Here is a 17,135-nt window from a genome sequence, read left to right as displayed (position 1 = left end):
CAGCATTAAAATGATCACATTAGTGGGCTGCTCCATGGGTATCTGAAATGAAGATTTGCTGGTCATCAACTGTTCATCTTGTTTATGCTGTTTAGGGAAAGGAACCAACACTGAAAGGCAGCATGCCATTTTGGGGTGACAAAATTTAAAAATCTATTTCACTACTAAATTTTTTCTCTTACTGCATCTTTTCACCATAAAACAATGACTACCTGTTTCAAATATGGAGTCTGTTTTGAAAACAAGATTTAAAAACAGACAGAATATAATTTTATATTTTTTAAAAGTCAAACAATTAATGAAAAATAATTCTTATGAATAAATTCAATTTAACATTTAAATATACTACACCTACAGTTTCTATTTTTAATACACAATAAATTTTCAAATTTTAATACTAAGGGCTTTAATGAAGACCTTTTACATTTCTATTTGAAATTTCTTTTCATTCTGTCTCCCCAAAAACTACCCAAAGTCATTTGGGTTCCTAGGTGACACCATTCTGAACTCGAAGATACACTCGAGGAAAAGGTTGGGGGCAGGGTCTTACCTTTGGGGAATCAGCTTCTAGAGTGATTAGGAAGGGGAGCTTATGACAAAAATGTGATATGAAACAATTAAGTAGAAAATAGTTAAATTTAAAATTTATGGAAACAGAGGAAAATTTATCTTACAATCACACCGTGCTTGTATTTAATATTTTCTTATTCCCATAACTACTCTGTAGCACAGATAAAACGTTGCTTCATTTTACGATGGTCTGGACTAAAATTTGAAAGTATTTAACTGGTCTGAGTACAAGTAAAGTAGCCAGAAAACTGAAAAGAAATAATGCAATCTTAAAATTATTTTCACTCCAAATATTAGTAGATTGCATTCAGAGTACTGGGTTCTTCATATAGGTATTTCCAGGGCAGTGACGACCACTTTTTCAAAAAGGAAAGAACAAAAGCAAGCAGAACAAACACAACAGCTGTTGTGCATTATCCAGGTGTAGGCTGATGGTTCATTACACAAGCATCAGGCATGCTCATTTTCCACTGTAGCATAACTAAGTAGCATGCAAATATTTGTGGGTTTTTTTTAAATAAATAGTGAATTTGTGTTTTGAGCTCAGAATATTACAACTGGACATAAATAAAAGGAAACCTCATGAAACAAAAACTGCAAGAAGCTAGAAATCTTTCCCTAGAAAAATATTCTAATATTGGTTTGACACAAATATATAAAGTATTATGCAGTAAAAAAAATTAAAACCTTTTAGAAGGAAAGCTTGACTCCTTATCTTTTGCATTCTCTGAGGATATCAACAATGTCTTCCACACAGCAGTTTTTGCCATTTCGTCAGAAATGTTTATCACAGATGGGTCATCTCTAGGCAAGATTAAAAGTAAATACATAATAAAACAATGAGCAATCAGTCTTTGTTACTTATTAACTCTACAAAAGTCCTTGAAAACTGGTAGTGATGACAATAAATAAGTGCAATGCAAGTTAAGAAATTACATTAAATTTCAAAAATACCGAATGACTTAAAAATATTCTCTTAAAACATCTTAGCGCTTTTTTAGTATTTTCCTCCTCCAACAGCAATTAATCACAGTAACGTCAATAAAATGTATTGTGTCACTTCCAATTAGTAGACAGAGAAAAAATGAAGAACTGTGAAATTAAATATTGCCCAAGATCTCATAGCACAACAGTGGCATAGTTGGATTAAGCAAGAATCCTAAGAGCTCCTAACAGTTCTCAAAGTACTTATGCTTTGAAACTCCACCTGCGTTTAAAACAATTTTAAAAACAATGGAAAACCTTGACAAAGTCAAAGATTTAAGAGATCTAATAAAAATGCCCCAATTAAGCAAGCTAATCAGTAGCTTTAAGCAGCATTTTGTACCCATTATGCCCTTAGCTTTACCTGGACTGCTCCAAATACATATTTATACACTTAAGAATAATAAAGTCTTAAATGTTTTAAGGGCCTGGCTTTACATTATTCCTGACTTCATGGTTTACATATGGCTTGACATTCAGTAAGACCCCAGTAAATTTCTTTTCAGTGTTTTGAGGAACCACTTTATCAACCAGTGTCCTGACTCTTCTTTTTAGCTGTAAGACTGTGACCCCTTACAGCACAGAAAGTCAGATATTACCCAGGCAACTCCACCTAAGTAAACACACTACAGATCAATACAGATCACACCTCAAGATAAACTAAACTAAGTATGGCTAATATAAAATAGAACAAAAAGTATGGACAAAAGAAGATAAAAACAGACCGTCAGAAATGTGATGAATCAAAAGTAAGAAATAAGATGGGATTTTTCAGAGACACAGACAGTTGTTTGCCTTAGGATACATAAGGGTAACTTCGTGTTAAAATATGAGAGAAGGCCACTCTGAGATAGTGTTCCTATGAACTCGCGTCAATGGCAGAGGTTACTATCATCAGATATTTCAAATCTTTATTAAGAACTTTCTGAAAACTGTGAATAAGAGTAAACCCTTATGGGCTGGCCACGTGTATTGTTCCTATCTATAACACAGGTTTTCATGCTTTTTAAGTTGTGTCAACCCTGCATTATGCCTTATCTACCCTGGACAGCTCTTGATTCACTTATTATCTTACATACACAGGATCTTAATTAGAATGTTTTAAAATGTTATACTCTTAAGAACCTAGTTTTTCTGGGGTGTGTTCAAAACCTTCCCTGGCTCCCTGCTAGCATCAGAGTGAAGGGTTTGACCTGCTCTACATCTTCCTTTCGCACTGCGCATGTCAGAAGCCAAGGTTCATTATGAATGGCCTGATCTTGCAGTTCTGTGGGAGCACATGGAAACACTAGAAAAGGCAGAGCTTGTTAACTGCTGCAATATATGGTTCAGTTCACCTATCCGTACTCTACTACCAGACAAACACCCTCCTGACATTCAGTAAGCATTAAGAATAAATATTGTGGCATGTTTATTTTATTTGTTTAATTGCAACTCACCTAAAAGAGGAAAGGTATATTTTACCTGTAATGTCCTTCTAGTGGTAATTGAACAGTCCCTTCCTCTTCCATTGCTAACATACTTTGCTCTTCCTAGAAGGAAGGAATTTAGATGTGAAACAGAATATGATGTTGTGGAAAGTGAAATTTATGTACTCTAAGTATTTATTTGAAGTTATTAAGGTAAGATACTTTTCAACTCTTTAAATATTTAATATTTAAACCCCTCTATTTTAAAAGATGTATCTTCACTTAATGTTATTTTCAATACCAAATAGAGGAGACACTTTTGTAACAAAAAAAGAGAAAAATTAGTAACATGGAGTGAGCAACTGTATGGTGAATTTTAAATATCATGCATAACAGGATACATACATTGCAAAGTTAACATGCAAAAATTAGGGAAGTCAAATTTAAGTTTGCACACACAGTTTTAATACTGATAAAGTTTTACTGCAGTGAAAGGTAGTGAAACAAGACACCAAAATTAGTTTACACTTGAGTAGGGAAAAAACTTCTGTGACTAACAGGAAGGGAAGAGAACTAGGGGTCATATCTATCAAAAAATGTTTTTGTGAAATCATTACAAATTTAGAAAATCTATCTTAGGGGGAGGGGAGAACAAAACAACACCCCTCAAGCACCATGTCCTGCCTGCAAGAACAAAGGAAAACAAGGCTCTGTCTTTCAGACATCAACTCACGGCTCCACAGGAGGATTCTCAAGGCTCACACCCCTGTTAAGTCAGGAGGTTAACATGCCTTCACATGAATGTAACCATCAGATCCTGCCCTGAACTGTTGCACTGTGTGTGTACGAACATAACAGACACCCAGAGAGCTCCACATCTTTCTTCCCTTTATTAGATGGCTTTGTAACAGCTTACCCTGGTGCCTGTTTGAAAGTGGGAGTTGGCTCTCCCAAAAAGAGAGCTTACAATTTTCTGGCAGATCACCGAAAACCCCACGTGCATCATGCACACTGATAAATTGGTATTAGCTGGAAGAGCCAGCAAAATTTTCCAAAATAGCAGAATTTAAGTCCTCTCTGCACAGAAATTTGTTTCTTCTATGTTTTACTACTACAACTATTTTAAAAATCACAACAGTTTTTTCTCCAAATAGGAGAAGTCACTTTGTTCGTTCCTGTCTCAGAAAGACAATTGACTAACATCAAAGTAGCTTCCAAAGGAGGTCTGTGAGGAGAAGGCATATATAATATCCACTATAAATGTACAAAGTCTCAGAAAATTATGGCCTAAAAATATAAAAACAACTTAAGTGATCAAATCAGGATCCAATCAAATAAGTTTCAGATCTTGTCAACTATATTTCTGAATATTCTTGTGGGTAGAATACTTCTATTTTTAAAAGCCGTGTGATAGCAACTCTCCAATTAATTCCTTAGGCTACATGTCAGAAGTTTTATTACTAGTTAATTTTGTCATTTCTAGGCTTCACAGCTTCATAAGTTTTTGACAGTTAAACAGTTTTAATAATAGCTCCAAATATTTAGAAATGCCAAAACATGTAAAAATAACCTCTCAAAATAGACAGTGAATGAAATAAAGTAACACCAGTAGATTTTCCCAGTTTTGTTTTCTGATGCCATCCTATCAAGCAAGGGAAGAAAAGTGACATATAACCAAAACATAAAGATAGAAGGAATTCTTTCCAATAACCAGACCCACAAGACAAGAGCTACCTTGGTTACTTTTGGTTACTCTCAATTGAGATGACAACAGATACTGTGATGAAACAACTCCCTGGTCTGCTTTGATTCAAGGAGGAAAACAATGACTCACGTATTTTAATTTCAGCCTGGTAATCTTACAGGCACATACTAAATAGTAAATAATCATCATGATGTTTATCACCTAGGTAAAACCTTTTCCCAAAAATGTATTTATGAAAGTATTTTGAGTATATCAAAGAAAGCAAAGTTATAGTTCTCCAAGTTACAGATGAGATAATGAGTTGACAAATGTCACAGAAGAATCCTGAAGACAGAGAAATCTAGTTTTCGTAATTACATGTTCAAATTATTAGCTCATGTCCTATTTCTGCAAATAGACTTACCAATGGGAATCCTTACACATACCATTTCCCTGGTCTAAGATCACATCTCAGGGAATCCCTAAGGATAAATTGCCGATTTATCCATTCACATTGTCTAGTTTTTGCAGTACCCTTGTACCACCAAAAAATTATGTCTCACAGGTCCTGGGCTTTTGCAGAGGTCTTCAGGGCATCTTACAAGTCATATGCACAACTGTTCCCAGAGCACTCCTGCCTAGAAGTGACCACAGCCTGCCAAGACCACGTGGCATCATCTGCACTTTCACCTCCCACTGCTACCACAGCCTCACACCATGGTACCATTCAAAAGTGCTGACGCAGGACACACGACTCCCATTTAAAAAAATCTGGCACTGACATATTCTACCTACTGCTCCTGCAGTCAGTGTCTCTCCATTGGGACTTGTCCTTCATTTATTTGGGCGCAGTACTGAGGTTCCCTAACAGTTGACATTGATCAGGTGCCTGGTACCAGGGACAAAGGACAAAGACCTCCGTTCCTTGCACATAAAGTAACTTTATATTCCCACAGTTTTATCTGATATTCAAACAAGCAATTCATGAAGCAGCAGCTAGATGAAAATACCACCAAACAGATGCAAGACTGGTTAGAAAGCTACAATCAAAACTGTCAAAATACAGGAATGTTCTGAGTGGAAATATGTAAGAAACTATCCTGTATTGAGTTTATAAGAAATGACCTGAAATGTATATTCTTTGAAGGGAGACAAGGAGTCCCAGATCTGAAACAGTCAAATGGGTGGTAGTGCCACAGGCTGTGAGTAAAAGTCTGAGGATTTGGTTAACAGGGGTAAGTAGCATCACTGACCTTTTCATTAGAAAGTGGAAGTAAATTGTTTCTGCAGTAGCAGAAGGAAAATTCTGGCCCAGAGTGTAACAACAGGGATACTACACAGGGTTGTGACACTACTGAGCAGCGAGGGCACAGGCTGATGGTGTATGACCTATGTATGGCTCGGGTGTAGCTGGGACATGCCATGCCCCTTAAAAACTGCAGTGCTCTGCTCAGCATCTCCAGTAGAGATGAGACCAGTCCTAACACAGCATCAAAGTGCCCCGGGCATCTCAGGGCTTTCCTACAGACAGGTTCGTCCCTGCACATCATCTGAGTGGGTCTCAGGAGCAATCCCCAGGAGCACTGTAGGTACTATGTTACATGACAGTATGGCAGCATAAGAATCTACATCTAATAGTCACCCCCACCTAAGCCTATTAGCTTTGTAACCTTAAAAGGACTTACATAAAATATGACAATATTACACTGTTAGCAAATCTGCCTGTTGCATGGAATATGTCTTATCTACAGAATTTTCTCTAAATGTCTGAAGGAGAAATTGATGAAGTGCTTCACACTAAAAAAACCTGAAACCATGACCCACCTCTTTCTCAGCATCTTCCAGTTTCTTTTTCTTGCTCTCGGGCATCAAATCGTCTAACCAACTGAGTTCCCGCTTAGTAAAAAAGAAATCCATGAGTTTTCGGACAAATACCAAAGCTAGGACCTGTAAAGATATTAATTCAAAGAATTAGGAAATTAAGCAAGTAAGACTGATAGATATGCTTGTAGAGAAATACTTTCAAAAGTGACCACAGTTTCCAGCTAGAATTTTACCCTTTAATTTGGATAGGACAACAGCTGGTCTTCCTTTGTTCAGATTAAGTATGGCTTGAAGCATTTAACACTCACTGAGGTCAGTAGATTATTTTTTATTTTCAATTAGTGAAATAAAATCAGAGAGAAATCACTTAAGCACCAGGATAATTTTTCTTTTATTTCCAGCAAGACACAGAACTATCAATAAAGTTCCTCAGTGCAATGATCTTCCTTAATGAATGAATGTTCTTTCTGTAAAATGATTAAGCACTACTCCTTAAATAAAAACATCAAATAATATATATTTTAAGAGAATTTTCCTTAAAAGAATATACAGTTGGACTATCCACACATATAAACAGAATGCAACCTAGACTAAAACTAGAGTTTATATGTAGAATTTTTCTTTACTTAATACAGTATGAATTGTCTTTGAACACTGAATCAAAGCAATATTGTAATTACCTGCCCACAATTAAATTTTTTCTTCGATAATAATTATTCACAAGTGAAAAGAGATTTTTAGATTAAATAAAAAATATTTCATACCATCATAGGAAAGACAATGGCAGCTCTTGAAACCTTTATAATCCACAGAAGTACAAGACAACTCAGCTGAATTACAGTGAAGAGATGGACTTTTCTAAGAGGAACATGCCTCAGATAAATAAAATCTGGCTGATGCTTTGCAGGCATCCAGAATAACTTTATCCTGTCAAAGAGCTGAAAGAGAAATTTTTAAAAGTTGCATCAAAATGAGCTGTATGATCTTCTACGCTGACATTCACACACTGCCTAAGAGATCCTGAATACCCTAAGAATCTGGCTTGTTATTCTAAAGGCAAAAACTGTGCAGAAGTTCAGCACAAAAAAAGACTACCTCAGTTACAATCACGAGCCATGAATCTAAACTAGTCCAACTAGTTCTTCAGACTCATCTTCTCTCTGGTTGAGCTATGAGAGTACAAATGACAATCATATTATTTAAGTAAAGTTTAATTGTTTGGTTAGTCATACTTCTTAAATTCCTTTCAATTTTAATACACGTTATATACACAAATCCCTAGGTATTTCCATTGCAGATGTGCTGAGATACTGGATTCCACTGAACTACATTCTATATAGTTATAATCCAGGAAGCATCCTGTTTATAACTGCAGAATGTGTTACACACAGAGAAAATAGTTATTTCAAAATAGCACTTCTAAGATTTGAAGTCAAGAACTCAAAGTTAGGCAAAGCCAGACTTTAAAGTAGACATGAATCAATTGTGAATCAAACTGAATGGAAGCTGGTTGACCCTGTTGGACATACGCACTATAACACTGCCTTTCTAATACATTCTAAACTTTTGTTTCTCAACAGCTGAGCTCCGCTTCCTTTAGCACACAAAAAGCTGATCATGGAGGGTTCTCTCCAGTCTTTTATCTCCTGTGGATGAAACTCTTTTTTTTTTTTTTTCTTTCCAGTTTACTTCACCAAAAACTTTATCCCAGGCTGTTTTCTTTTCCCTATCGCACTTTCTTCACAAAACCAGGAACAAAATAAAACAACAAAAAAAGGAATGCCAGAAAGACAACTGCCAAGTCATTAGGAATGTACATGAGAGGTTCTTGTTTTTCAGACCTATTTGGCTCCATACTGACCCGAGGCTTTGTGTCAGCTGCTATGGCACAGTGATAATGGTGATGCACCATTTCTCCCTGCATGGATGAACCATGCTATATTCACACAGTCTTCAGGAATTTCAAGTTTCAGGAATTTTCATTGAGCATGTGCAAACTGCATTTTTTTTAAAGGCTTATAATTTGGCCAGATTTGAGCAGATTTCTTTTTCACAGAAACGGCAAAAAGCACATCCTCCCACAAAAGCCATCTTATCAAATCTCAATTCCTTGTCCCAGCTTGGGGGAGGGAGAGAGGAAGGGGGATGCTATCACTTTTCCAAGTAAAGATAGCCAGATTTTAGCATGCCTTAAAAACACTCCTCAATAATGTACTTTCTCATACCCTTGTTCTGAGAAACAGCTGAACCATATTAAGTTGAAATTATCTAAACCTCAGTAAAAGCCAAACTACACTTCTTAGAATATCAACCCAAATGATAAGAGCTAGGCAAAGTTATAAGAGTCTCTGAATAGAAAACACCACTCCAAAACCAAGAGATGTTGCCAGCTCTGCCTACAAATAACAGGTAAAAAAAAGCAAGACAATTTAAATATAATGAAAGAAACAATCAGGCATTTTCTTTGCTCTTTCTATTTGACAACCTTTTGCACAGTATAATTCAAGTTTTTGTCATGTGATTGTTCTTTCTCAATTGCCTTGGAAGGTGTGTCAATACCCCAACTTTCGCTAACAAAGGCACACTTGAAAATTTGAGTGTTTGTGTCAGATGGGCTAAAAGGTTGGACACCATGCCATTTAACACTGCAGTCATCCAGGAGAAATGGTACACAGGATATCATTACTGACCCTGACCTGAATGCTGGAGTGCCTAGCTTCTGCCAGGGGCTCCTACTCAAGGCCACTGCAGGAATGCTGCCCTTCCACTAGACTTGCCCTTCATCCCTGAGGCCAGAAATTAAGTAGCATGGGACTTGCAACAGTTCCACTTCCCTGCCTGGGGCATTTATTTGCACAGGAAATATCTTCAAAGTCTCACCTACGTCAGTAAACCAAAAGCCATATAGGCAAAGTTCAAGATCAAGTGTACCACTACAAAGGCACTAACTTGGAAGGCATCAGGCAAGCAAGTGAACGGGGAGGCAGGGGAGAGGGAAGAGCTCCTGATAGTTGTTACTCAGTTTTTAGGCTCAGCCAAAGTTCCCTTGATAACAAGGGAGAACAGAAAAATCGGCACCAAAAAATAACAAATTGGAGCACATTACCTAAAGGGAATACTCTATTTAGAGAGAATCCCATTTTCCTTTTTAAGTGAGTCACTTTCAAGAATTTAAGGTTGGCAACATTCCTTTAGGATTATACACAAAAGATAATAAAACAATATAGTAATAGCTAACATTTTATAGAAAGCATCATCAGTAACACACTCGTCATAAATCCATTTTACCTGAATTCCCTTTAGAGATGAAGCACCCATGTAAAGAAATACTCCATAAAGTACTGGCATAGGAATAAACTGCACGAACAAGCAGAGAAAGAGAAGAGCATATTAAATACCATTCAACAATTTAAAATGCTTCTAGAAAGACATTCTAAACAGTTGAAATTCAAAGTGCCATATGCCTGCATTAATCAGACAAGTTGTAAATTCAGAGTCACTCAATTACAAATTAATAATGTTTCTCAGAGTGTAAAGCAGAAGAAGAATCTGGCTCTATAGTTTTATTTTCCTCTTACAGCCAGTTATTACAATATACTTTGTTCACTATTAATAAAATTAACAGAACTACACAAAAAATTAAAGCATCTGATACATACTTAAATTCTTTACTTAAAAGACTGCTCAGTAAAGCATCTGAATAGTAAAGCTATAATCCACAGAAGAATGTTCAAGGCACAAAATACTTTGTACTGCTAAAAGAAATGTTCTGTGCTGTAAGCATTTAAAAATGGGTGAATTACTATTACGGAATAATTTTGTAAGAGACTATTTTAAATGTTCAGTCCCTCAGTATAGAGTGTGTAGGTAACAGAATAGTTCCATAGATAAGTATGTGTTTTAAATATTAATACACAAAACACATGTTCTGTGTGTTTTCAAGGTGAAGGTTTTATGACATACTTAATAAAATACTACTGGGAAGTACAAGTTCTAAGGCTTGCTGCCTTCACTGTGACAACATGCAAGTATAAATTCTGGTCTTACTGAAGCCAGTGGCAGAACTCTCAGTGATTTCACAGAGGCCAGATAATTCTTAAAAACAGTAAGTATTGTGTACATAGCTGGTATTATATACGCATATAACTAGACACCCAGTTTCAGGACACTGGTGAGCTGTGTTGAGTATGCAGGCAGCATGAGAGAATTTTCATGTTCATTTCCAAGAAATGAACCTTAGAACTTCCCTTGCAACTGTGAAAGTATTTTTAAATTATCCAGAAATCTCAAAATGTTTTTAAATTTTCTAAATAAATTTACGTATTGGTATAACTTAGCAAAACTGTTTCATGATAATTTGCCATGGGCCCAAAGTGCCACGGACAAAGGGTGAATTGTCATATACTACAGGTCAATGGCAGAATTCCCTTTGACTTCAGTCAGGCCAGATTTTCATTACAAGGTTTTTGTTTTAAAAATGTTAGATGTCTCCAGCCATTTTATTATGCTAAATTGGAATTCCACTTTGATTTATCACTGTGTAACATTATGCTAGTTAGTGATGTGCCTGAAAGGGCACTCATTAAATAAAACAGTAACAACTGTTCAGTGCAGTGCAGTATTCTTTAGGTTTTCCTTACTTCCCCAAATTACCTTCAGGATACTCGTCAAAAAGACAGATGAGCCCATCAGGACAAAAATCATGAGTCCTGTGACTCTTTGCTCCCGGATTCCAAGAAATTTTGGCTGCTCCCCTGGAGCAGAGCACTCCGATTCCAGTTTTAAGCTATTCACATGGGAAATAGAGAGGACAGTGGCTGCAACAAACCAGGGCAAGCCCATAATAGAGCACACTCCAAGCATGACTGCCACCATGAGTAGGTCGAGATGGTATCCACAGCCTTTCTGTTAAAAAAGCAATGACAGCAAGAAGATATAAAATGACATCTGAATTAAGGAGAACACTCCTGGCAGGCATTCCTAATGAATAGTTAATGACAATTACAAAATTTGTGACTTGCAGGAAAAAATAGCTTTTTCTATGTGTTATTCAGGTTGGGTCAGTAGTGATGGTAAACTGCTTATCTAAGGGGAATTCCTATTAGTTCACAAGAAATGCTTAATATTATTAGCCTCATTCCAGTTGAGTTAAGTGTACATATCATAAATCCACTTTACAATGGGCACCAAATACCTTTCCTGCTTATAAAAAAGAGATACTAGTAAGACAATGGAAAATTTAGTTAAAACATTTAGTTTAAGATTTAGTTAAAACATTTTCTGTTTTAACTAAATCTCTTCTGTGGATAGCAGTAAGCAGAACACCCAGCTGCATTGCCAACTTTCCAATGTACTAATCTTAATAGATCCTCCACCCAGCCTCACACAGTAGGTGGAAAAATATGTATTTTGATTCTTTCCTACATAAAAATTCTTAAGTTAACATTTGAAAAGTCAGTTTATGCTATAAGGGGCCATAAAACCACATTGATCCTTTTAAAGTTTTTATAGATGGTAAGCATGTGATACTAGTAAGTTTTCACTAACGTACCTTCATCTTATCTAAGAACAGATAGCTAGAAATTAAGAGAAATTAAACTATAATTAAGTTATACATTAAACTATAAAATAATACTAATCATAAGGTACTGTTTTACTGGTTTCCCTATTCAATACTTAAAAGTAATATCATAAACATTTATATAAGAAGTCAGTACAAAACCTTTGGGTTTGGGTCATCTCTGTAGTAGTTAAATACTCCGTAAATTTACCAACAGGAGGATGTTGCTTTGGTTTTGCAGTAGTGGATAAAACTCTTTGGGCAAATCTTAGATACATTTTAAAACCTGCAAATACAACCAGTGCTTGAAAATGACCAATGATCTGCATCAAACTTGGTCGTATAGATACCTGTTACCATAGTTGAGAGGGATATTTCTTTTCAATTTCATTAAGTATCCAGGACCACCACGCACCTGCAAGCAGGAGCTCAAGCTATTTTCCTTTAAAAAGTCAGGTAGTTAATTATCTCCACAAAATTTTGCAATATGGCAACAAATCCAATGTCATGGTCTGATGAAACAGTGATGTTCATGCAAACAATGTGAATATGTTGAACCATAATTTTGCCTGTAAATCCATGCAAATGCCTTTTGACATAAAAAAAGTAACTAAACTAAACTTGGAAGGGTTTGCTACAGAGACTGCCAAAAGCTGAAATGTGCACTATTCAGAATTTGCTATGGGAAGTATAAAAAAAGAGGGGAAAACGAGTTGGAAGCAAACAAATCATTTCTTTCTGAAGACAACTTTTACTTCTAAAATGGGAAGCGTCTGGGTTTATGAAAATGTAAGCCACATATCGAAATGAAAATGCCATCTTATTTGCTTACATTATTTAAAAAGGGGAATTCATATAAAGTAAAGAAAACTAAAAGAATCAACTCTAGCAACCTTCCCTCACTCCCCAAAAGTGCTTATGAGTCTTATCTCCAAGACACATCTTGACAAACTCAGAGATGTGTCAAACACAGATATTAGTTACATGCACAATGCACTCAAAGAAAGAGTTTAAATCCTAACAGAGACACCTTTTTTTACCTTCTGACACATTTATGAGGAATGTATCTGCTAATGCATACAGAATCCGAGAGCATTTCCTCACATTCATACATGATCTGAGGAACCTGACATATGGGAAGAAAAGGAAGCATAGCAACAGGTGATGCTACACCAGACCCCAGCAAAACTAAAACGCAGCAAGACAAGGGGGCAGCCAGGAGGACCATCTGACTCCCAGATGCCAGTGCTGAAAAAACACATTCCAAAGCTTGGCAGCAAATTCCTGCATCTGTCAAGTTAACCACATGCAATGCTATGGATTGACATGAAGAGCCAGGCTGACAAAGAGGGCAAAAAAAGAACATATCAAATGTCACAATCATCCAAGAAGAGGCAGTGCAAAGTGAAGGTTGCAAATGCATTTGCTAAAGCAACTTGGGATTGGATTGCTGCTTATTAAAAGTATGTCAAAAAAAGCCTAAGCTCACTGCATATACATGTACAGAAACCTGCTGCTAGATTTTGCCCAACAGTTTTTCAGAGGGGTGATGTCCCTTTTTCTCTCTCCATCTGTAGGCAACTAAAGTGTTAGAGAACAGAGCAGGAAGTTGTCCTATGTTGTTTTAAGAACCCATTGTGCCTCTAAGGCTCAGTTTTATTCTTCTCCCTTCTTTAAGATAGGAAGGGCACAAAAAAAAAGGGGATGGGTAGAATCACAGAGGAGGATGAAGAGAGGAAAAAAAAAATCTTATATTACAAAATAACCCCTGAATATTTTTTCAAAATCCAATCCAGTAGAACAACACTGCCAGTATCTGAAGAGGCAATTAATCTTATGGTACTTAAGGAAATTATTAACTTCCAGATTTTTTTCTTTACATGAACGGGTATCATATTTCTAATAAAGCATAGAGGATAGCACTCTCTTGATTCAGAATCTCTGTTCTAAACTACATTCATAAAGACTTCTGTAAGGCAGTGAATCACTGACACAGGGCACATGTACTACACAGACCAACAGAGAAAAAGTGTAACAGTTTAAAGGTGTGCTATATAATGTATAATAATGATAAACATCAAGTGGATGAATACCCTGAAGCAAAAAACAACAGTGAAAATATAACTGAATACCTTTAGTTTGTGTTCTTTTCTATTGATAATGACAGCTGTGATCTGCTGGTCCATAAAGATAAGGATAGTACAAAGCAGGGCTGGAATTACAGCAGCTATCACTGTCCACCAAGGATTAGGCCCCAAAGGAGTAATAAACCAGCCACGATCATCTCTGGTGGGCTATAAAAACAGAGTCATGCATGACCAGTCAGAACTCTAAGGATTATTGACATTTCAACTTCACAAGAATACATACAAAAGCGTTACTAGGATATGATTTCCTTTAAAATCAATCTATATAAGTGCACAGAAAAAATGTTGAACTTCCAAAGAGAAATATAATAAAATCATCTGGGATATTACAGACTTGATTGTATTTGATACAATGAGCCCAGAATTTGGAAGGAGCCCCAGGAGATTACAGTGTTCTAGGATCTGGGTAATTTAAGCCATGTTGGTCCTCACACAGAAGACATTAGGAAGCATGAAGGCACCTGATGGGAGAGGCTCACTGACATGGGCCACTAATCAGAGAGGTTGCAACTACTTGGTGAACACGAAAAATTCAGAATAGTATTACTCCCTGATGATAAAAAAAGTATAATAAACCCACTATAGCATGCTACTTTGTCAAAATAATAAGGCAGTGCAGTCTATCAACAAATTACCTTAAAAGCATTTGGAACCTGAAGTTTTGGTGATGGAATCCCAATGGCATAGTCAATTAAAACCATGGACAAAATAGTGAGAAAGACAGCAAAATCGCTGACAACAGATCGTACCTATTATTATTGAGAGAAACAACAATTTTAACTAAAACATTCATGTGTGATTTAGGTTTTATTTTTCTTCACTGTTTTAAGCCATTTTGTGCTTACAGCTAAAACCATGATTATTCTGATACAATTTTCTAACAGAGAAAAGATGCAGTATTCACTTCACCAGCAGTTGATTGAATTTGCAATGCAGATAGAATTCATGCTTACCCATGACTAATGACAACTTTTGAATTAAAGAATGTCACACACCTTTGTTGGGAAGTATCGGCTAGTTTTGAACTGCTTCAGTGTGGATGACAGCGTTACTGTAGAAAAGAATAAGATGACAGACCAGAAGAGGACATCTGGAACATAAGGGCCATGATGACCACAGGCTCGTCCAACAAACTCTCCATGAAACTTTTTACATTCCTATCAGGGAGATCAAAGTAGTATTGTTCTGAAAAAATCCATGTTTACACTGATACTTTCTTTCCAATTACTTTCCTAAACTGCAAGCAAACTGTACTACTAGAAATAGTAAAATCATTTTTAGATATTTAGTGTTTTAAAAAATAAAACTCCTAATGTTTGTATCTAGTCTGCATGGAAAACTCTCAAATCCTCAAAAGAATCTCTTTTTTAACCAGTATTAAATGATGAAGTCACTAAGACATACCATAAATAAAGTCATTAATATAAAACCAGATTTATTTCAAACTGAACAAGTATGCTTATTTATTTTCTGTTTACAAACACAGATTTGAACTTCCTAATTCCTTCCAAGAGAGGAAAGCAAAGTTCAAAAGCTACCAAGAGAAAGGCTGCTCCTGGTACATTCTCAAGAACTGATTTTTTTGTTTTAACTTCACAGGCCAAGCAATTCAAGAAAAAGCTACTTAAGACTGTGCGGTATTAGTCTAAAAGGAGACAAATACATTTAATACCACACGGGGGCAGCACATTCCACAAATTATTTTTTTCTTATAAAAAGCGATCTGATAAAATGCAGAAAACCTCAAAATCTGTAACATTAATTCTACCCAATATAATATACGATCAAATATGCAGATACAGTAGAAAACATGTCTTGTAATACTCCAATACTATCCTTAGTTGTCTAAAATCACACTTGTTCCAAGTTAACAAGCAGAGAAATAAAAAGTAGGTCTAAAATTGTGAGCTACAAGCTCTGGACTTACAATCCTTTCCTTCTCCTTCCCAAATCCTTCCACACTTATTAAGCAAAAAAAAAAAAAAAAAAAAAGCAGCACCCAGAATCAGAGATTCCAGGCAGAAATACCCTGTCAGATCAGGATCCTTTAGTATCAAATGAACTGGGTCATTGGTTCATCAGACTCACATCACAATACTGTGGCTTGATGTGTTATGAGAAACTTTGGCTTTGAACAAAGGCTGGCTTGAACAGCTGCTATTTGATGACTGTGAGACAAAGGAGTGCAAAACTTTTTATACCGGTATACCAGTAAACCTGGGATAAATATGATGCGCTTCTGACTGATGAAATAAAGGTTTCAGGTGGGGAAAAAAACCCTCAGGAAATCCAGAAAAAATTCTCAAGATTCTGGGCCATCAAATAGAAAACTTGTCCTTGGCACAGCACAGGGATTAATTTCATCATATACCTACTGAAAAGGATTTTGTCACCATCAGAATAAGCACTTTGCTCACATTCGTTTTGTCCTAGATAGGAGAAAAGAATTGTTGGTCCTACTGTTGTGTTTAAGAGAGAATGCCAATCTAGATCTTCAGAAACTTGGAACTTTTAAATTAGACACAAGAAACAGGAAGAAATGACCAGTAAAAAAGATAGTGAGGTGAGACTGACCAAATACTTATAGACAACTAACTAGGTCTAATCTTTTACTACAATTCTCTAGAACAGTAGAAATGAAGTCTCCTGATGATGTTTGCAAGAAATAAATACATAAAAGTATGAAAAACGTCAGTTATTTCCTTGACAACTATAGGGACTCATGGGGAAAAGTCGGTCAGTTATATTGCTACCCATGTAAACTCAAGTTTCGGTAATAAGCTTTTACAGAAGTTTTAAAGGGTTTTATATAATGCAGCCGGTCTTTTACATTTATAGTTAAAACAAAATCTGTTATTTTAAATCTCCTCAGCTGCAAATGTACTCTGAAAAACACTGTCAGAGATCTGAGAAAGTGAGAGGAGGAGTCTGCCCCTGCACAGATGCTCTTAGAGTGT

The 17,135-nt window shown here is 36.1% G+C and overlaps 1 protein-coding gene across 7 annotated transcripts in view; it reads right to left on the bottom strand.

Annotated features, from left to right (window-relative positions):
* The window catches only part of SLC4A10 (solute carrier family 4 member 10), a 162,209-nt gene that overhangs the window by 5,612 nt on the left and 139,462 nt on the right, over positions 1-17,135 (bottom strand). For all 7 annotated transcript variants that reach the window (XR_012623780.1, XM_074828972.1, XM_074828970.1 and 4 more), the window contains exons 16-24: positions 15,174-15,335; positions 14,814-14,927; positions 14,164-14,325; positions 11,125-11,376; positions 9,760-9,828; positions 7,236-7,409; positions 6,472-6,594; positions 3,019-3,086; positions 1,258-1,374 (exon numbers count right to left, since the gene is read on the bottom strand). Coding sequence is in view for 6 of the 7 variants with exons in the window: in XM_074828972.1 (XP_074685073.1) it covers positions 1,258-1,374; positions 3,019-3,086; positions 6,472-6,594; positions 7,236-7,409; positions 9,760-9,828; positions 11,125-11,376; positions 14,164-14,325; positions 14,814-14,927; positions 15,174-15,335 (1,241 nt within the window). In the remaining variant the exon portion in view is untranslated. The remainder of the gene's footprint in view (positions 1-1,257; positions 1,375-3,018; positions 3,087-6,471; positions 6,595-7,235; positions 7,410-9,759; positions 9,829-11,124; positions 11,377-14,163; positions 14,326-14,813; positions 14,928-15,173; positions 15,336-17,135) is intronic.

This window comes from Strix aluco, chromosome 6, assembly GCF_031877795.1.
Source record: "Strix aluco isolate bStrAlu1 chromosome 6, bStrAlu1.hap1, whole genome shotgun sequence".
NCBI classification, from domain to species: Eukaryota; Metazoa; Chordata; class Aves; order Strigiformes; family Strigidae; genus Strix; species Strix aluco.
The sequence above is the reverse complement of the archived record's forward strand: the minus strand, read 5'-3'. Positions and strand labels throughout refer to the sequence as shown.